This window comes from Eumetopias jubatus, unplaced genomic scaffold (assembly GCF_037043125.1).
Source record: "Eumetopias jubatus isolate StellerSeaLion01/CBP00866 unplaced genomic scaffold, mEumJub1_p1.0 scaffold_6, whole genome shotgun sequence".
Lineage (NCBI taxonomy): Eukaryota > Metazoa > Chordata > Mammalia > Carnivora > Otariidae > Eumetopias > Eumetopias jubatus.
Window position 1 is genome coordinate 91,781,496 of NW_028274812.1, and position 22,084 is coordinate 91,803,579.

Consider the following 22,084-nt stretch of genomic DNA (forward strand, 5'->3'; position numbering starts at 1 on the left):
CACCACAACCAAACATTATGCTCTCGCATGACATCACCACAGGCAAGAAGCAGGAGTATTGGCACCTAAAAATCTTTCTCTTTATATTCTTTTCCTATTTCAGGGATGAAAGATTTTACCAGAAAGCCTTAGCAGAATCTTCCTTAAGTCTTCAGTCAGAACAGTAGCAGGTACCTTCCTCTGGCCCCTGACAAATGGAGTGGATTGCCATAATTGGTTTAGACCCGTGGTCCTGCTTCCTGGCTGCTCATAAGGATAACCTGGAAGCTTTTAGAAGATACTTTCGCCTGTGCCCAACTTGCACAGATTCTGACTTAATTGCTCTGGGGTTATGCCTTGGTATTTGTAAAATTCTCCCACGGCTTGGCTCAAACATGATTCATTCTTTGGAGCAACAAAACAAAACAAAACAGCAGACAAAAATCAGAGTTCTGTACAAGGAAGAAGGTAGAAATGCCTGTAGGGTAGACAATCAAGAGTGACTTAGGACTTTTTATTCTATTTTATTATCAGAGTTCTGTACAAGGAAGAAGGTAGAAATGCCTGTAGGGTAGACAATCAAGAGTGACTTAGGACTTTTTATTCTATTTTATTTATTTATTTTAAGTAATCTCTACATCCAACATGGGGCTCGAACTCATGACCCCAAGATCAAGAGTCGCATGCTCTTCTGAGTGAGCCAACCAGGTGACCCAGGATTTAAAAAAAAATTTGTTTTTTAATATCTCATTTAAGGATGATCGATAGAGGGGCACCTGGGTGGCTCAGTCAGTTAAGCATCCAACTCTTTACCTCAGCTCAGGTCTTGATCTTAGGGTCATGAGTTCAAGTTCCGCACTGGGCTCCATGTGGGCGTGGAGCCTACTTAAAAACAAAGTTTGATCTACAGAACAGACAGCAATATGACTAAAATCCCTATCATCTGCATCATATAAAATCATTAAGCACTACCATACTTTATATGTTATTTGAAGCATATGTTCCATTTTGATTAACTCTAGGAAATTTAATAGGACGGCTATTCTTCCATTCCTTGGTTACTTGAACTCAAGTCATCTTGAATGTGCTACCAGACTATGTTGCACAGGGCTTAATAAATAACTATTCCTTTTGGGGGCGCATAACATTTAAAAAAATCTAAATAAACATACAATATCTTTCCTTTTGGCTGCAAAATGGTCACCACAACCAACCATTATACTCTCGCATGACATTACCACAGGCAAGAAGCAGGAGTATTGGCACCTAAAAATCTTTCTCTTTATATTCTTCTCCTATTTCAGGGATGAAAGATTTTACCAGAAAGCCTTAGCAGACTCTTCCTTAAGTCTTCAGTCAGAACAGTAGCAGGTACCTTCTTCTGGACCCTGACAAATGGAGTGGATTGCCATAATTGGTTTAGACCTGTGGGGGTCAGTCTGTTAAGGGGCTGTTTTCGACTCAGGTCATGATTTCCGGGTCCTGGGATCAAGCCCCATGTTGGGCTCCTGGCTCAACGAAGAATCTGTTTCTCCCTCTCCCTCTGCCACTCCCCTTGCTCATGCTTTCTCTCTCTCTGTATCTCTCTGTCTCAAATGAATAAATAAAATCTTAAAAACAAACAAGCAAATAAATAAACAAATCCCTTATCAGGAAAAATATTAAGTGACTTTCAGAAATTTCACCTAGCCTTGTCAAAGATTTGATGAGGTGATATTCCAGTTAAAGAAACTATAGAATGCTAAGACGTTCTGAGGTTGACTTTGATCAGAGTACCCCAGTCCAGCTATCTCTTTGCCAAATATGCTTTTGCTAAGACCCACAGAAAGAAAGAAAAAAGGTATAACTTTGAGCGTAAGAAAGTACATGTTCCAATATGCAGGTTACTTGAAGGAAAGGAAACACATAGGGTCCTTCATTTTAGGATCAAATCCAACTACTAAGAATATTAGTCACTGAAAGGCACATTCCAGAAATGTACCGAATCCAAAGTATTGGCTTATTTACTGTCACTCATTAGCATCATAGCTTTCTTTTCTTCTCTTTTTTAAAGATTTATTTATTTGAGAGAGAGAGAGAGGGAGAGAGCATGCGAATGGGGAAGGGACAGATGGAGGAGAAGGTGAGAAGGGGACACCCACTGAGTTGGAGGTGGCCCATGGTGGGGGTTTGATCTCAGAACCCTGAGCTGGACGCCCAACCTACTGAGCCCCATAGCTTTCTTTTTTTAAAGTTTATTTTTTTAGTAATCTCTACGCCCAATGTGGGGCTTAAACTCACAACCCTAAGATCAAGGGTTACATGCCCTTCCGACTGAGCCAGTCAGGTACCCCTAGCATCATCACTTTTGATAGCCCAGTTCTCTAAGGATTGGCAAGCAACTTCACCTTTTAAAATGAAATCATGCTTAATCAGTGACTGCGAATTGGAGAAGTTACAGGCTTTATTTTACTTAAGCAACATGATTGCTTTTATCTTACAGAAAGAAAATTGGTTTTAAAATTGTATGTTTATTTTTAAATATATTCACATGGTTCAGAATTTAAAAGGAGTACCTATGAAGACATCTTACCAAAACCAAACAAACAAACTTTGATTTGAATGAATCTTTATCACTAACAATTTACGGAAAATACAAACGCACCGATGAGCATGTTGAATGCTACCATGTGAACGCAGTTGGCAACAACCAGAATACAGAAACATCTATAAACCAAATAGTCCAATTTCTTCAACAAATAAATTACAAAGGACAAAAAAGTAATTGAGAGAGAATCTATAAATTAAGAGAAACATGCCAACCAATTGCAATGTATGCAATTTATGTGAATCCTAAGTTGAACAATCTTAAAAAAAAATTCATGAGACAATCAGGGAAATTTGAACAGTGATTAGATACATTGGATACTTAATGATGTTAAGCAATTATTGTCAATTTTTAGGTCTGATATAATATTGTGGTATGTTTCAAAAAGATAAATTATCATTTAGCAAATATATTTGGATGAAATGATGTTCTATCAGGCAGTTGCTTCAAATAACCCATTGGGGTATTTTTGTATCAGGTATATCTATTGCTGCATAACAAATTACCTCAAAATTTAGCAACTTAAAACAACCAACATTTATCTCACCGTTTCTGTGGGTCAGAAATCCAGAAGTAGCTTGGCTACTTGGCTTGGTGGCCCTGGCTCAGGGTGTCTGTGGTCATCAGAAGGCTGGAGAATCTGCTTTCAAGTTTATTCAGCCGTGGTTGCCTGACTTCAATTCCTCTGGCTGCAGCTAAACACCTCACTTTTCATACTTTCTATAGGCTCCTTGGGTGTCCTCAAGATGTTGTAGCTGGCTTCCCCAAGAGCAGAGCCCAAGATGTAGCTGTAGTTTTTTTTATAACCTAATCCCAGAAGTGATGCACCATCACTTCTGCTATATTCTGTCGGTCATGCAGACAAACCCGGGCACAGTGTAAAATGCGACCACTAATGGGAATACATAACAGGGGACAAGGATCGTTAGGGCCATCTTAGAAGCTGGCTATGACATTGAGCCACTGTTCTATGGGCTTAGGTCAAGCTTCTGTCCATTCTTGATCTTCATAAACCCATACCCTGACTGGTGGACCACAATGGTATGTCCGATTTCAGTGTAAGTTCAAGTGATTGTCTAGTATAATTCCCAGAAGTTTTGGATATTTCCCTTCCCTCAGTGCAGAGTCGACTGTTAAACAGACTCCAGGGAAGGCTTGGAGGAAAATGCACCATAAACACTGGCCGAAGAGTGGCAAAGTCCTTTCAGACTCTGAATTGTCTTAGATTTGGGAATTGGAAAAGATCATGAATCCCACGACAGGGACTTGAATTATGTTTTCTGGCCAGAAGACCCATACTTAGTGGAAGAGTAGGGGTGTCAGGTGGCACATTATAAGCTGTCCATCTATTTCATTTCTAGGGGTTCCATGATGAACTAGTCACCACCACAGAACCCAGAAACAAATTAACACTAATTACCATTACATCCCTGGGGCTTATTATAGTAATTTCACCTATCATATCTCTAACAATCTAGCACTGTCACCTGACCTCTAACACTCCAAGATCTCATTTTTCGCCTTGGAGTTGGGTGATCCAATTCCTTTGTGGTATCCTGCAATATTATTTCCTCTATACAGAAGACACCCACTGCAGAGCTCACCATAGAAAGTGGTGTCATCATCCCTAACCTATTTCTTAATGCCTTGGTAAATGGCAAGTCCTCTGGATTACCACAGAAGCTACAGTTCAGGTTGCATATAATACATCCATGTCAACATTCCCATTTCCTTATGCATTTGAATAGCTTTTTCTAAAGCAGTGTTTCTGAAAGGGTTTTCCTAGGACCAGCAGCTGCACCTGAGAACTCATTAGAAATTCAAATACACAGATCCCAGTCTAGACCTACTAAATTAGAAATTCTGGGAATAGGGTGCAGTAATCTGTGTTTTAACAAGCCCTCAGGTGATTCTGATGCAGGCTTAAGTTTGAGAATCACCATCTTTGTGAATAAAGGTAGGGTGGAAAAACCACTTGACTACTGTAGTTTCAACATAACTAAAAATTTCTCATATTATTATTTACTTTAAAAATTAAAGTTATAGGGCCTCTGAGTGGCTCAGTCAGTGTGTCTGACTCTTGACTTCGACTCAGGTCATGAGATCAAGCCCCACATCAGGCTCCATGCTTAGAGGGAAATCTGCTTGGGATTCTCTCTTTCCCTCTCCCTCTGCCCTTGCTCCCCACTTTTGTGTGCCCCCCATCTCTCTCTAAATAAAATAAATCTTCAAAAGAATTAAAGTTATAATTCAGAGAAAGGAATTGCTTATTTTGAGCAAAACCTAAAAACATAAGAAAACTGTAGAAAGAGGTGAAAGAAACTGAATGCTGGAAGGGCTAGAAAAATTATTTTACTTTTTAAAAAAATATTTTATTTTTAAGTAATCTCAGGACTGGAACTCACAACCCTGAGATCAAGATTGCATGCCCCTACTGGCTGAGCCAGCCAGATGCCCCTATTTTCCTTCCTATTGGATTTGGGAATTTATTTTTGTATCTTTCATATGGAATAAAAAGATCACCCCAAGGCCCAATTTCAAAGGAATGGGGTACTGTTTAGCTTTGTGAACTCTGTTAACAGTCAGAAAAAGAGTCTTCATTCATTGATGGTACTGTCAGAGTTGTTAGAACTAAGTCAGTCATTTTTTTTCACCCATCAGGAAATAGAATTGGTGGGCAGAATCATTTTTCAAGTAGAAATTGTTGGTAATTTTAGATTCCCATAAGGAACAACTTGATTTGTATGTGCAACCAGATAAGCAACTCAATGCCAAGTTGGAAGTTTATCCTGTTGAGGTTTTGCTGTTTGAGCTGCACTTTTGTGATGGGTTTGAGTATTTAGATGCACCAAAGAGCCCTATCAAACCTGGCAGTATTGTCATGCATAGCATATGTATGAGGCATAACTACAGCTATCATTAACGATTTTTTTTAAAGATTTTACTTATTTGACAGAGAGAGACACAGCGAGAGAAGGAACACAAGCAGGGGGAGCGGGAGAGGGAGAAGCAGGCTCCCCACCGAGCAGGGAGCCCAACACGGGGGCTTGATCTCAGGAATCTGGGATCATGACCTGAGCCGAAGGCAGACGCTTAACGACTGAGCCACCCAGGTGCCCCAGCTGTCATTAATGTTTGTTTAAATATTTCCTTTCTTTGAATCTGTGTTTTAATGACATTCAGCTGGTAGCTACCCATGAAAATTATTTGAATATACCTTTCCAACAGAAGCAGTTTAATATACTTCTTTTGCAATCCAGAACCTTTAGGGAGAGGTTATTTTTGTTTAGATAACACTGTTATGCTATACACAAAAGTGCAAGTTTAAAATTTTGATCTCTAGCCTAAATTCCATGAAGGCAGGGACCAAGTTGGTCCTCATTACTTTGTCTTCAGTGCCAAATACGTGGTACATAATGCTTATTCAATGAATGTCTATGGAATTAACGAACAATTTCCTGATTCTAGTTAATTGAAAAATTCAATAGCTCTCTGAAGGCTTTTGCCTCTCTTCTTGCCCCTACCCCTGCCAACAAACCAGAAGAACCTCTACTGTTTTTTAAAAAGAAAAAGTGCTTCTTACCTAGAAGAATATGTATGCTTTGAACTGACAAAAAGCATCTAATAATCGTATTTGGCATTTAATAAGTGAATAAATCCCAGCAAACATAATAACTAGTCATAAAATACTAACTAGGAAAAACAGAACAATGTCTTACATGGCTTTAAGTATGCTTTTCGTACTATGCTAATTTTTTAAAAAGGTGTTCTTTTTTAAAAAATATAGATTTATTTATTTATTCGTTCATTTATTTATTTATTTAGAATGTGTGTGAATGGGGGAGGGGCAGAGGAAGAGGGACAGAGAAAATCTCAAACATCCTCTTGGTTGAGCACGGAGCCAGACTCTGGGTTTGACCTTACAACCCTGAAATCATGACGTGAGCCGAAATTAGGAGTAGGCCCTTATCCTTACCGACTGAGCCACCCAGGAACTCTTAGTATGCTAATTTTTTAAATGATTTAATTCAAATTAGGGAAATCCCCGGGCAGAGATTTCTCTGAAACCCTGTGCTTTGCGAAAGAAATAGGTATTTAAGTATGTTTAAAGAGAGTACAGGTGGGGGGCACCTGGGTGGCTCAGTAGGTTAAGCAGCTGCTTTCGGCTCAGGTCATGATCCCAGGGTCCTGGGATCGAGTCCCGCGTCAGGCTCCCTGCTCGGCGGGGAGCCTGCTTCTCCCTCTCCCTCAGCCTACCTCTCTGCCTACCTGTGCTGTCAAATAAATAAAATCTTTAAAATAAAAAAAAGAAAGAGGGTACAGGTGGGAGGTGGGGCTAGTTGTTAATAGTCGTTAAGTATTGTCATGTTATAGGTTTTGCATTATGACAATTACAGAAACCAACTAATGGGTTGGTTTCCCTCAGGTTGAACTGAATTCTTGGCTGACAAGAAATAGGAATTATTGGTGAAGTTCTTATCAACAGTTTGGCTGGGCTTCTAGTGCGAAAACTTCTAGTAGTTTTTAAAAATTTTTTAAATCGATTTATTTTTATTTAAATTCAATTAACATATAAATGTATTACTAGTTTCAGAGGCAGAGGTCAGTGATTCATCAGTCTTATATAATACCCAGTGCTCATTACACCATGTGCTCTCCTTAATGTCCATCACCCAGTTCTAGTAGGTTTTTTTAAATTTTTTGTTAATCACCATACATTACATCATTAGTTTTTGATGTAGTGTTCCATGATTCTTTGTTTAAACACCCAGTGCTTCATGCAGAATGTGCCCTTTAATACCCATCACCAGGCTAACCCATCCTCCCACCTCCCTCCCCTCTAGAACCCTCAGTTTGTTTCTGAGTCCATAGTCTCTCATGGTTCATCTCCCCCTCCGATTTCCCCCCTTCATTGTTTTCCTCCCGCTTTTTTTTTAACATACATTGTATTATTTGTTTCAGAGGTACAGATCTGTGATTCAACAGTCTTGCACAGTCTAGAAGGTTTTTGACGAACACAGACTGAATAAAAGAATTATAGTGAGTCACACCTATCCAGATCTGATTAGATCGAATAGAAGCTGAACTGTTGATTATTCCTTCGAACTAGGGGCTCTTTTTAGCTATACATTATTTGAGTCCCTATGTAAATTAAGTTCTAGGGAAGCAAAATATAGTATTTTCATTGATGAACATCCACTTATAAAATTAGTCTACAAGTAGTTCTAATTAACATTAGCATTGTGAATTACATCCAAACCCATCTGTTGGTCATTTTTTTTTGCCAGTGTAGCCAACAACACAATGTAAACATATGCAAGTGAAATTTAAGTTTCAGTATTATTCAAAGTCAATGAAAGTGCTTTTGGAGAACTGCTCAAATCACAACCGAGCAGGGGGAGTGGCAGAGGGAGAAGCAGGCTCCCTGCTGAGCAAGGAGCCCGATGTGGGACTTGATCCTAGGACTCTGGAATCATGACCTGAGCCGAAGGCAAACACTTAACCTACTGAGCCACCCAGGCATTCCCCCAAAAGTTATTAGATGAGTTTCTGGTAGAGTTAAATCAATTAAAAATTGGAAGGAAGAAAATTTATATGGATGCCATAGTACATGCCGTAGTAGCTTCAAGACATATTATCTGAATAACTGGTTAAGAAGGATCTTTGGGAAAAAGCCCTGGAATATTTTTGCAAAAATGAACAACTCCGTGATCACAGTTCATAAATTAAAAGTGAAATGAACATTATGTTGTTGATCTTACCATTGTTTTTGGATAAATTATATTCTGCCCCCCCAAAAATCAACACTTGATTAAATTGAAATTGACTGAACGAGCTGTTTATTAATGTAGATCCTTCCATTGTCACTTTTTAAAAAGTGTGTTTATATGTATTAGTTTGTGTAAGTGGATAATGTCGTTTTCTGAAAACACGTTCTGCAGAATACCGTAGTCCCAAACAGCCATCTGTGAAAAAAAGGAACCCCGAGTTGTACAGAGTATTTTGTTTCCCACTCTCTACTAGTCTCCCTTCTGCTCTGTGCCCAAAGGGTTTATCACAGACTCCAGGTTCCTTTGGCCTGCCTTCTTCTTGGATTGGGCTAAGGGAGAATGGGGAGATAAGCAGGACATTAAAGGAGATGGGGAAATGGAGATAGATATTTATTCCTGGCTCTCTCCCCTCCCTTCTGCGGGATTGCCGCGAGTTAGTTGGCTGTCTACTAGAGTCACAGCTCCTGTGAGGCAGTCCTCTCCATCTAGCTGTTCTTTCCAATTGTCAACTGCTTCCGCCTTCCTTGCCTCTTTAGGCCTGGAGATGGTAACAGTACTGCATTCTCCCTTGTTGGTTTCCCTCTATTAAATGTTTTCAATTGACCACTGGGAATGTACCATCTGTTTCCTTCTGGGAGCTGACTTATTCAATAGTTGTATTATTATATTGTACTCTTGGAAAGATAAAAAATTTAAATTAACACAGTAAAAGCATTAGCAGTAAATAATATCTAAGTTTAGGTCAGTGTTTGCCAAACTTATTTATTCATGGCACCATTTTTCTAAGAACATCCCTTGAACATTTTAGATTATAAAATTTGTCTTAAAACATACAAAGCCAAATGTAATGGTTTATAGTTTTGATGATGAAGGGCAATCATAAATATCTGTAATTGTTCTGTGCTCTGTGTGAAACACTGATGGGCTGAAGGTCTACAGAGGTATATAAGCCTAAGGCTGTTAGCCCATAGCATCAATGTGTCCCAAATGGCTGTGCTTTTTAAATTCAACTTAGTTTTCAGTCCAAGTCTTTCAGTATCAGGTTGACAAGTACATCTTGCCCATGTGCTTCTCTCCCCATGCTCTACGTCTTACCTCTAGTCTGGCAGGAGACCAAATTACAAATGCTGGCTAAAATTACTCTAAAATACTATTAAATAGGCTTAAATAAACAAACACCTTTGATTCCCTAATAAGCACACACTTGGATGCCTAAACTTCATGCCATCTATTTCGGTTGCTTGGGAACTTTATCCCCTATGCCTGATATTTCAGTTATGTGGGATGTTACTGTTGGTATGCTCTTTAAAAAATAAATTTACTTTAGGGGCACCTGGCTGGCTCAAGTGGGTAGAGTATGTGAATCTTGATCTCAGGGTTGTGAGTTCAAGCCCCACGGGCATAGAGCTTACTTAAAAACAAACAAACAAACAAAAACCAGAAGTAAATAAGTTTACTTTATAAACTGTGATGTGGTAGCAATTACTGCTGTAAATTTCTAGCTTTTCAGCACAATAGGATTGCATTTTTTGTGCTGGTGGCTATGTGACCAGTTCTATTCGATGAGTTGGATATAAGTGTTATGATTTCTTAGTGAAGAACTTAATTATCAAAGACCTTTTGTCACAACTAGCACTGTTCTATAGAGAAGATGCTCCATCAGCTTGGGTGGACGGATATGAAGCCTAAGTAGGGAATAGCTAAATAATTTTCAGGGTTGGTTATTTCTGCAGCATTATCCTAGCCTATCCTGATTTACTTCAAAAAGGGTCTCGTAAAAAAAGGAAAAGGTTCAATCTAAATGAAGACATTTACACAATCACACGGTGTTCAGTGTTTTAAAGAAAATGAGTTCCATAGACAGTACAGGAACTCCTAAAACCTGTAACAACTGATTACACTAAAAGGGTCAGGCATGTCTTCATAGCTGTGCGTAGTAGTCACATGTTTGAATCCCTGCATTTTATTTTTTTTTAAGATTTTGAGTAGGGCAAGGGACAGAGGGAAAGAATTTCAAGCAGACTCCCTGCTGAACATGGAGCCAGACGGAGGGACTCAATTCAACAACTCCAAGATGACCTGAGCTGAAAGCAAGTCACTCAACTGACTGAGCCACCCGGGTACCCTGAATCCCTGCATTCTACTTATCAGATAGTCACCCAACTGGAGCCTTATAGCCCTTATGTATAAAATTGGGAAAATACAGGATTTTAAGATAATCAAATTATGAAAATTACCTGACAAAAAGATCCTTAATGGTAGCTATCATAATAGCTCTATTAATTGGTCAGTCTGGCAATACATATCCAGGTTTTGCTTTCAACTGAAGGACTGCATTCTCTTGTTATGATTCAGTAATCACATTACTTACTTGTCAGCATTATGGTTCCTATAGACAGGCCTAATCAACTAGTCACTATTTACATCATCCTATTGACAGAAATTGTTATCCAAAACCAAGTAACCAAATTTTCAAACACCATCTGTTAACTTCTTATATTCAAGATCTCAACTCATTTTTTCTATTTTATTTCTTATTAGATATAAGGAATCTCCCAGAATGTATAATGGGTATTTCTATAGTCATATTTACAAGACACAAAATATTTGGATAAAAAGCAAATTTCATCATTTGTATACTGTACAGATGAGGTTTATAAATTGATTTTAAGCACCATATATATACAATCCAATACCACAAACCAACGTTTCAAACTCAAGATGTTTCATTCATCATGATGGCACCTCCTCTCAATGAACAAATGCTGTTTTATGGGCTGTGTGATAGTAGCAATTATCACTGTTATCAATTACACAAAATTATCAAATTATCTTCAGGGGCAGGCTGCATTTAAAAAAGAACAAAAAAACCCAGGTTAAATAACTAGTCCCAATTACAAAAGATCTAAGATTTAAAGAACTAAGGGTCCCTAGGGACCCCTCCTTATTCCTTTTACCTTGGCTCTAAGTTTCAAAAACGGTGTATATTAGGAATATATAGAATATATAAAGAGATGGAAGCAAAATCTTTAAAACAATGTGGAGTACCATTTTTTTCTGAATCTCAGTTTTACCTATTAAAAAAAAAAAATCAGACAAGGACATCTGTCCCTTTTAGATTAACATGAGCTATGCAAAGGAAGCACTTTAGATTACTGAAAGAAATTTAACATTAGGCCCTCATGTGCCAAATATTATATTCAAATATCAAAACCTATAAAGGCATCCATTATTTGCAAATAAGAAAATGGGCTCAGAAGTTGCCCAGAACAAGTTATTGTTTGGTGGAACTGAGCTTCAAATTAAGGCCTTCCTCTACAGTTTCTCAATATAGCATAGTACACTGGTTCAAAATTATTTAAACCTTTAAAAATGAAAGTCTATAATGGAAAGTACTTTTAATATTAAGCAGTTCTCATGACTGTAACAAATTGTGTCGATAAAGAGCTTACTAAATGTCAACTTCATTTAATCCTTCATTTGTTAAAAAAAAAAAAAAAGAGGACATACTTCGAAATGCACTAAGTGAAGCATAATTCATTTCTGTCATTTTCTACAAAATAAGTTAACTTTAAGCCAAACAATTTCAATGATGATAAATGCATTTCATTATTTATTTAGATGTTTAAGCTCTCGCACTAGATTTTTACAAGCTGGTGAACACTGACAAATTATTTCTCCCACAGAACTATAACCACACATTCCCAGACAGTATAAATATATGGTTGAACTAACATTAATACACATCACCATTTTATCAATTACATAATAAAACAAATTATCAAGTATCCAAATATTAAGTTACACAGCTCAAAAGGCATATAAAATATTAGATGTCTGCTCAATTCATTAGCAGAAACCCACTTTTTTTTTTTGCAAGAGAGGTTGGGAAGAGAAGGAAAAAAAAAATCACACTTCAAACAAAAATAAGTTGGTAAACAACTTCAGTTAAGAAAAAAAATTACAAGAATTTCAGAAATTTTATGATTAAGAATTGTTTTAGCTACAATAACAAAGCATCTCTACCTTTTAAAAAAATATTTGCTAAATTAAAGAGCATATTCTACATGTTCTGCACGAGACAAAGGCAACATTTTACTAAAAATACTTAATAGCCCCCTCCCGTTCTTTTTTCAGGCCCTCCCTGTAAGTTGCACCCCAAAGTGCAAACATTAAAATTAACTGTAAGGCTTTTTTGTCTGGAGACATTAAAGACATGTGCTTCTGTACAACGTAGATTTTCAAAATGGAGGTTTTCTATAACACCACAAAATGAAATTTGTTGAAAGACATGAAATAATCATTGTAAGACTTGGTTTAAAAAAAAAAAAAAAAAGTTGAGCAAACCTGATGTATACTGGTATGAATGTGGGAGATGTAAACATAAAGTGAGCAGGCAAATAACCATATAGGCCCTAATTTCTATGTTTGAAATGACTGAAGGAATAAACCACATAAGGTCCAGAGTGTTCATAGTTCCTGGGATTTTAGTTCTGTATGATACTAAAAATATACAAGTATTGTGCTAGGTATTTTGGCACCTAATCTTTCTAAATTTCTTATATATTGATAAGATTCTGGCATGGGAACAGATTTAAAGACATAACTCAATACTGCATGATTTCAGGAAAGGTCAATTGGTACAAGTGATAAGCACATTTTAAACGCGGTAAAGCAAAAATCTTTTGCTAAGTGTCCAAATAGGTTGATCGTAACCCAAACATAGAGGTTGCAATTCTGTCAAACTTGTGGCCTGATAAAACTGCTTTCCAATACTCCTATGGAAGCTTCATTAGACTTAATCACCAAGCCAACATGTTGGCTAGTATGTATGACAAATTAGGTCCTGTTTCAAGTTCCACTTCCAAGGCAATTACATCAGGTACCCCAGTTTTATTGAATGCAACAGTTGTTTCTATGACCATTGGAGTCTTTGAAGCGCAGCCGCATTTTAGGACGATACTTCTCCAAATACAAAAGTTGCTTGCTGTTAAAAGCTCCACGCCGCTTTCTAGATGAAGAAAAACAAAATATGAAGTTACTAAAGCAAAATCCCTCCACATTACCATTTACTATGCTATAGACAATTATCATCTCTCGTGGCAATTTATCTTTTGATTATCATGCTGCGACTTAATGCTTAATTTATGGATAGGCATACATGTGGAATGGAAAAAGGATACTAAAAAGTCTTAAATCTTGAGTGTTGGTTACAATAGTCAAAATTTATATATCCACTTATATGAGATCTGAGAAAAGAATTTACTGATTAGAATCTCTGTAATACGAGCATTTACAAGGAGTGTAAGTAAGATCTTATTTCCTGGTTTTAATACTATCTTAAAAATGAATGTAATGGTTAGATGGGCTGTGGGGGAAAAACTTTCTGTAGTAATAAAATCCACTGACAATGAAGAAATGAAAAGAAAATTCATTATATACTTACTGTCTTATGAACTGTACTGCATCTTCATATTTCATTCCACCTTCAATTAATGCTAGGGCAACAAGCACTGGGGCTCTGGTAGGATAAGAATTTTGATAAACCACTTTTTTCAAAATCAAGTCCTGGAAAATTCAACACTCTAAACTTTCATTTCCTAACCCAAAATTACTATTATTTACCACCCTTCCTATGTAATACCTTATAGTAAATGTTGACTTCTTGTGAAAAAATTAATAAAAGCATCAGCATTTCCCTACCAAACTCAGCCCTTTACCTAGAACCAAAAATAAACTATACCCTTGTTACAAATGAATCTAGAAATTAAGACTTGTATTATTCGAAGTGAATCTTAAAAAAATTTAAGGGGGTAAATCTTGATAAATGCAGATAATTTTTTCTGAATCCAAGCAGTAAAAAATATTTCCTATTTAAAAAAAAATTTTTTTGAAAGGTCATGAACTCCTTTTCCTAAACATCTTCTGGAAATGTTTGCTTCCTTTTTTGTTTATCAATGAGACTGTGACACAGTTGCATGCCAAACCCCCCAGGGCCATCAATGCTCATTTTACTTTTCCCCACTAGAAAAGAACTTTTTTTTGGTGGTGGGGATGGAGGGCAGTGATAGTGACTTACAAATCTGGATATGAATATTTGGGCGTTACTGGTAATGAGTTCCCACTGAATCGGAATCTCCAGGATCAAGAACGCTCTCAAAAGTACACCATATGCAACGCAAACCACCTTAGAAATGATTCGTAATTCTTTTTCACAGTGAGCTTGGACAATGATTCCAATATCATTGATATAACCCAGCACACACAATTAATTCTATAAGTAATTGTGCCCACAGAGACAAGTGTAAATTACAACTACAGCATTTGTTAGTTCCAGCTGTACTGGAACACATTATTTTATTACATTCACCTACTTTTAAATTTAATTTAATATGTAACCTAACAAAGCAAATTGACTCACAAAGTGATAACTGAATTTTTCCAGGACTCAAAATCAAGTTTTTACTAGAATCAAGGCCAATACTTAAGAAATTCTCTTACCTCCCAAGGCCTGCAACACAATGAACAGCAATACAACAACCAGGTTCTTCACGAAACTTAATTTTTACAAGACTTAACCAGTCATCAACAATCTGGTTGGATGGTGGTGCACCATCATCAAAAGGCCAATCCTAAGTCAAAAGAATAAACATTTTAGATTTTTTAATATAAATGCCAACTAATACTTCTAAATTTCTACCACTCAGATGTCTTCAAAAGCATTTTAATATGCTTAAACATGTGTTGTATGAAACCCCACTGTCAATGAAATGCATATAAATTCCGAATCTTTATAAAGATCTCATTACTTTAGAGCTTTGCTTAACTTTCATCTTTATTTAGAAATTAAGATGCTGCACACTTTTGTAATAACTTAAAAAAAAAAAATCAAGCTTTTTGAAGTTGATCATTTTGTAGCACAGTATCAAACCCAAAGAGCTATTAAACACTTACGAGAACATGGATGCCTTCTTTCTCCACAAGAGTAGTGTCATAAGTTGCTTCACATACTCTTACTATTGTTGTAACTCCATACTTCTTAAGTTCCTGGATAAAACATACATAAAAAATAATTAATGAAGTCTTTATAACCATGTTATTACTGCTCACCAATTGTTCAAAAGGTATTGCTAGTTAACAAAAAATCAAGGAATGAATGGTACAACCTATGTATGTTTAACAGGAAAGTGAAATCTTGTTATTTATTTATTTATTATTTTTTCACACCACCCACATTCACAACTCAACTCTGGGAAGTGAAATCCTGCTTTAAATGACAACACTAGAATAAGCATAAAAGAGCAATATTAAACATCACATATATTTTTAATAAACGGAAAAAAAAATCCTGTGGCCCTTCATACAGGGAAGGTGTTTACAGTCATGGTAACACCGGCTATATGGAAATGAAGTACTAACAAAAGAGAGAAGCAATTCAGAGACAAAGGTAAACAGAACCCAAAGGAATCACTCATGACTACAAGTTATCTGACTTGACTTGATTACATTAACTACTTTAACTTTTGCTCATTGGCAGTACACATGGTAATTTAGAATCTTAAAGGTATATTCAAAGACTCTAAAATCCGGTAAGTACAGTGTAAAAAACCCCACATCATTTAAAACGACAAGCTTTAAGACTCATAATCCATTATTACTAATTATAATTAGTAGCTAAAAATTGGCTTCGAAGCATCAAATAGGGTCCAAGACATTAACTTTGGTTACAGTATTAGTCATTAGACTAAGCAGATATATGAACAATCTCTAAGTGGCAGTCTTCCTTCTATAAATTTCTTGTATGTGAGAATTATACTGACCTCATAGAGATTTAAATAAACAAACTGTGAGGCATGAACACCTAGATGATCTTATTATAAATCCAAACTAATTCAAGTACATGTCCTTGTTTGAAAATGTACAAAATAATTTCCTGTAACCTAAAGAAAAAACTGATATTTCATTTCTTGAAATTCAACTGTAGGCATACCAACAAAATTTTTCTAAACTATTTATTCTGTTTGCTAAAAAACCTCACCATTAACCTGCAATCAGTTTAAGACATTAAAAAGCATCGAGCCTTACCTCTATAAATTTGTTTAAGGTCGCATTGGTTGGATTGTGTGTAATAAGAAATCTCATGTTCTTGTATGTGACTTCCACAGGAGCTGGGCGGTTCATTCGAGCCATGTTAATTTGGTTAAAAAACACTCAATAGGGTTATGAAAGAATTTAAAAAATTGAATACAGAAATGACGCAAAGAAACTGAGTCTACTTCAATATACTCCACTTGAAATTCTCAGTGCTTTGAGTATGAAGTTGGGAGTAATGGGAAATGAAATGAACCTCCTAACAAGAAGCAGCAATTCTTCAATCCAGTAATACTGAGGCAATAGAAAGGAAGTGCACTGAGGTTTACCCCATCCAGGTCAGAACTCTTGTAAAATGCTCTGTGGATTTCAATTCAACACTTCTGTGTCCAGGTTAACCACTCTTACGGGGGCTTCTTGGTGGAGTAGTAATGAATTTCTACAGTTCACTTGTCTGCATAGAGGTCGTGCTGTGCCTGGCAGTAATCTCCACTGCCCTTCAGAAACTCCATAAATGTGTGACCAAGAACACCACAGAACTGCTGTTTAAAAGAAAAAAAAGAGAGAGAAGAAAAAAGTTGTTTTCCAATTCAAAGGAACATATTATGCTTTTGTAGCATATAAGTGCACAACTGTCTTTTCAAATTTGGGTCCAAGCCACCTTTTCAACTTTTACTTAAACCACAAAATATAAGGGTAATTACAAATTAAATCAATAACCATAAAACAAGCATTCACAGATTACTTTAAATTGAAATTACTGGCCTAATACAGAGACCCCTCAAAGAATACCACTGTTACATTTAGACAGTATCACTTACACATACTCTTCCACTAATTATTCATTTTAAATAGCTGGTGGCTTTATAGTATCATAAAATCTACAACTTTCTATATTGATTTTTCCAGCTTATAAAATATTTTTACATATTGTAAACTTCATGAAAACTTTGGAAGCTGTTAGTCCTTGCATAATTTAGTTACTCCTCTAAAGACTCAACTAATATATTTTTTAAATTTTTATTTAAATAATCTTTACATCTAACGTGGGGCTCGAACTTACAACCCTGAGATCAAGAATCATAGGCTCTACCAACTGAGCCAGCCAGGCGCCCTTCAACCAATATGTTCTTAAGAGGAAGACAAGAAACTGGTTTTCAAAATGCTTCCACATACACTATCTCATTTGATCCCTAACCTATTAATTTACAATTCCCTTTTAACAGATTTTCCTTATCTGAGTCTCTGGAAGTTAATCAACTTGTTATATGAAATATTACAAGGATTAACGTTAATAAAGTTAAAAAAAAAAGACGTGTGTGCTAAGGAGTAAAGAGAGGAATAAGAAAAATTGATAGGTTAACAAGAGTACTAAGTGCCAGCCACTGCCCCAAACACTTTATATGTATTCTCAAGGGCAAATTACCAAGTAAAATCTTTTAACCAAAGATTCCCTTAGTTTATATTTAAGCATTTCAAAAGCTTAAAATTAAATTCAAAGTATTTTCATTTTGTACCTTTAAATAGCATTCTGCACCATGCTATAGTTTCTAGAACAATTTTGCTAATTTTGAAGAATTCATATGGAGATCTAGCAGATCAGTGAAAAACAGCAAGTCAAAAACCCAGTTCATTTTCCTGTCAAAACAAAGAACTAGCCTCAGGAGTCATTTCTTGCAAGGTTGTCCCACAAGAAAGAGGACTTTCATTATTCCAAATTTGTTCAAAGGAGCCCTCAGAGATTATTCCTTCATGTATTTGCTAGTTGGGTTCAAACATTAGTGACTACCATCAAGTAAACTTGGCTCTATTACAGTGAACACAGACAGCAATAATCTGGAAAATAATTTCAGTTACACTTTTCACCTCAAATCCTAAATATTACTTCCTTAGAATAAAAAAAGTGAATTCTGGCAGCTTTTCCATGTCATACAATGAATTAAAGAAGTCATTTGTAAAGCTGTTAAGTGCAACGACTCGTGGCTTAGTATTCTGATTTCCAGATACTATCTTTTTTCAATTGAAAGCAGATGTATGAGAAAGACAGTGTTTCACATCACGACTTCCACATTTAACAGCTAAAATTCCTGTTACAGCTGAGTTTGGCCATCTCTCTTTATATAAGCAAGTTCATCAGGAAGCAGAAAAAGCAACAGAAATAACTCACTTAGTGGAGCCATCCAGTGGCTGGGGGGGGAACTTCCACCAAAAGAGCAGTGACCCCAACTACCTAACATCTTCTCATAACATTCCCTCATTACCAATTTCCTTGCCACAGGAAAAACTATCCACAATAGGCAGCTCAGAAATACCAAGGCATTTCTTCCCCCTCCCATCTATCATTCCATATAATCACAATAATATACACGGGGGTGGGGGCGGGAGCAAAGCAATTTCTGTGCAGAAGCTTAAATCAGTTTGTCAGATTGCAGAGTCAAAGCAATTAATCCGTATAACCACCACTCTGTCCAACAGTTCGTTGTAAAGTTTGTTCCAGACCTACTATACCTTAAGTAATGCACCTAGCATAGAGGATATGTAAAATGCTGCTTTAGTCCTGGGAATGACCTAGCTTTTTGGTTTTCAACTGATTTACTGCCATTGAACAAAATTCGTATAAAAAGAGTAACAGGAAGCACTGCCTCAGAATCTGGATCCCAAGCAGGTCGACGGTTCCAACTACAGTGCAAATAACAACTTAATACTCTTGGAATGGTAGAAGGCTTCCACGGACAGAAGATAAACCTCAGAATTCTGGCTCTGGTTGGCTGCTGTTGCCACAAGCCAAAAGCAGGCAACAACATATTACACCAAGGATTTCAGGAACAGTTCTAAATAGTCCCCGATTAAAAGGCGCCATCCAGGGCCCCAAAGATTGGCAGGGAAAAGTGCATACTGGTGCCCGGCCGTGGACTCCTTCGCTTCAGTGCAACAGTAGTCCGGGCAGTTTCCAAGGCGCTCAGACCCAGACCATTTCTCCACCGACTTGCCCCAGAGAAAGGACAAGACTCAACTTGTTCCCATTATCCAGAGCCCGAAGTGGGGCGTTAAATCCGGAACAGCTCGAATTACCAGGTGGAGACTAAGGGCACAGGGCGGGGCAGGGAGTCGGTCTCCTCACCTAGCAGAGTGTTGCTCTAGTCCCCGCCAAGGGTGCAGCTCGCGGAAAGCCCCCGATGGCCGCAGCTCCGCGCACGCGGCGGTGCACGCCGGGGCCCGCCCGCGGCGCCCCCTCTCCGCGCCGCAATCACGGGTTCGCGCCGCGCCTTCCGTCAGGCGCGGACGCCGAAGCCATTTTGTCTGGGGCGCCGGTCCGAGCAGCGGAGCACAAGGGTGGCTGCACCAGGCGCCTGTCCCGTGCCGGCCCCCGAGCCCGGAGACCTCCCGGTCGAGACCGTTATCAGCCTCGCCGGCCGCCCCGCCTACCCCACGCCGGCCCGAGTCTGGTGTCGACCCCGCCGCCGCCGCGCCCTCCCCGTATCCGGCTCCGCAGTGACACGCGCAGCCCTTGCCCCACCCCGGGCCACGTCTCCCGCTTCCCAGGCGGGCCGCTCTCTTTCGGCCAAACAAAGGGGCGTCGGGACGCCGCGGAGCCCGCCGGGCCCTGGGCAGGCGCGCCAGACCGGAGGGCCAAGGGCGGAGGCGGCGGTCACAAAGCGGCTTTTGTGCCGCCCCGCCCGGCCTGCTGCGGTGGCCGAAACCGCCCCCACCCGCCGCGCAGGCCCGGCCGCACTGCCCCGGCCGCCGCCGGCTCGGCAGGGACAAGGAAGTGGGTGCCTCCGGCAGTCAACCGCCAACCCGCAGCCCCGTGGACCCCAGCGTCCGCCTCCCCGCAGCCAGCCCCACCGTCCGGCCACAGGGCCGTACTCCGGCCCCCTCCTGCCAGGGACCCACCGGAACTGCGTGCCGGGGCGGTGGGGAGCGGACGCCGGGCTCCGAACAAAGGCGACGGTGGGGATGGGGGGGCCGGTCGTGGAGCCCCGGCTCCAGAGGCGGCGGTGCGACGGATACTCACAGGAATATGTTTACTCATTGAAGATTGTGGCCTAATCATACAGCCGGTCCCGAGGCGGCGGCGACACAGGCGGCGGCGGTGGCGGCGGCTGCAGGGCAGGGGGTAGCGGTGGTCGTCGCGGGGCGGCGGCGGCTTTACAGGCGGCGGCGGGGGCACAAGACTCTACCATGCAGTGAGCGGCTCCGAGAAGAGCGCGTACCCCAGCCGGCCCGCAGTAGAGGGAGCCAATACGCGCGCCGAGGCGCCCTTGCGTCACAAGCCCTCCGTTTTATAGCCGGCGCGACGTGCGAACTCCTGGCCACCAATCGTGGCCGGGGGCCCCCGGCCGAGCGCCGACGGGCGGGGGCGGAAGCCCGCCCCCCGCGGACGTCACCTCGCGGCGGCCGCTGCCGGTGTAAACCGGTTGATGAATGGCGAAGTGCTGCAGTCGTAGCGTCCCCCGGGCAGGGGAGGGAAGGGGCCGTGGAGGGACTCAGGGGCTGAGCAAGCCTGGGGTAGGGAAGGCCTGGGAGCGGGAGATTACAATCTATCGGCTGGAAGGAATCACGCCGGAAACCCTGGCTCTCATAGTTCAAACCGCCGAGGAGTGCGCACATGTCACATGGGGAGCTTTGAAGTTGCCTCAACTTAAAATGCAATCCCTTCAGGGCCGGAACCGTGGCTCAGTCCCGATCCTACTTTATTCGGCCTTAAGTCAAACCACAGTCATCGTTGCCAGCGGTTTATCTTGGCACCTGCGCCACTACGATTTCCGTCATCAAATAATATTTATGTCGCACGACCGCTGTACCCGGTGACTCAACACCTTGAATGCCACGGCCCTAGGCTCGGACAAGGTGAATACTTGTCGCCGGGGGCACTTTCAAGCGGGGAGAAACTTTTGCTATGGGAGACTGGGAGAGTACCTCGTGAGGCAGATAAAGCTCCGTGCTCCCTATAGTCTTTTTTGGTCACGCCTCCATACTACATACGCGGGCAACTGCAGTTGGCTCAGTTGTGGCATTTCCGAAATCACATGTATCCTTTGTACGGCTGCTCACTTGATGTGTTGTCACAGATAATAAAAGGTTAGTCACTGCTAAAAGGAAGCGTTTTTAAAAATTAAGAATCTTTGGTTATGTCAAGGACTGCTGTAATTCTTTGCATCAAAGCTAAAGCTTTTTTTTTTTTTTTTCCATTTTCAGTTCTGTTCCTCCACTGTTTTCATAATTTAGGCCTTTAAGAAGTAAAGCCCTATCATGATTGTTTTGTGCTACACAAGGGCAACTTTGTCACTTATAATCTGGAAACCCTTTCTCCTCTACATTATGGAAGGACTAAACAGGACTTTTACCTGCTTTGAAGAACTCGGTTTTCTACGAACACTGAGACCTTTTGTTTGCTGTTTTCACTGAGCAGTAGATTGGAGACGGCTTTAGGGATCAAATTGTGTTCTCAGTCACGGTACTGCAGTATTTTAGGATTTGTTAGTACTTTTATTTAGAGTGCTTGGGTAGTTATTCAACATTCTTATAAACATATACTCTGTAAACAAAGTAAGCACTTTTGGAAAAAGGAATTGTGTCAGGCTTTTACAGAAGCAAAGGTAAAATCATCTTCATTTTAAAGAAATTACTCGCTTAGGAAACTTTTGAATACATC

At 39.6% G+C, this 22,084-nt stretch overlaps 2 protein-coding genes across 2 annotated transcripts; both read right to left on the reverse strand.

Moving 5' to 3' along the window:
- Positions 1-13,143: 13,143 nt before the first annotated feature.
- Positions 13,144-16,527, reverse strand: PTP4A1 (protein tyrosine phosphatase 4A1). The gene is made up of 5 exons (XM_028097558.2): positions 16,423-16,527; positions 15,292-15,384; positions 14,839-14,969; positions 13,784-13,858; positions 13,144-13,348 (listed from the first exon to the last, which is right to left on the reverse strand). The coding sequence occupies exons 1-5, from the start codon at positions 16,525-16,527 to the stop codon at positions 13,231-13,233; spliced, it is 522 nt and encodes a 173-aa protein (XP_027953359.1). The 3' UTR covers positions 13,144-13,230.
- A 320-nt stretch (positions 16,528-16,847) lies between these two features.
- On the reverse strand, positions 16,848-20,668 carry LOC148164106 (uncharacterized). The gene is made up of 2 exons (XM_088023932.1): positions 20,444-20,668; positions 16,848-16,970 (listed from the first exon to the last, which is right to left on the reverse strand). The coding sequence occupies exons 1-2, from the start codon at positions 20,480-20,482 to the stop codon at positions 16,875-16,877; spliced, it is 135 nt and encodes a 44-aa protein (XP_087880058.1). The 5' UTR covers positions 20,483-20,668; the 3' UTR covers positions 16,848-16,874.
- Between the last annotated feature and the right edge of the window lie 1,416 nt (positions 20,669-22,084).

Coding starts and splice junctions, on each gene's coding strand:
- PTP4A1 (XM_028097558.2), bottom strand. CDS start 16,527: ATGGCTCGAATGAACCGCCCAGCTCCTGTGGAAGTCACATACAAGAAC. Junction 13,859..14,838: donor TGTGTTGCAGGCCTTGGGAG/GTAAGAGAATTT, acceptor TTATCCTACCAG/AGCCCCAGTGCTTGTTGCCC. Junction 13,349..13,783: donor GCAGTACAGTTCATAAGACA/GTAAGTATATAA, acceptor TTCTTCATCTAG/AAAGCGGCGTGGAGCTTTTA.
- LOC148164106 (XM_088023932.1), bottom strand. CDS start 20,482: ATGATTAGGCCACAATCTTCAATGAGTAAACATATTCCT. Junction 16,971..20,443: donor CAATGAGTAAACATATTCCT/GTGAGTATCCGT, acceptor TCTTTTAAACAG/CAGTTCTGTGGTGTTCTTGG.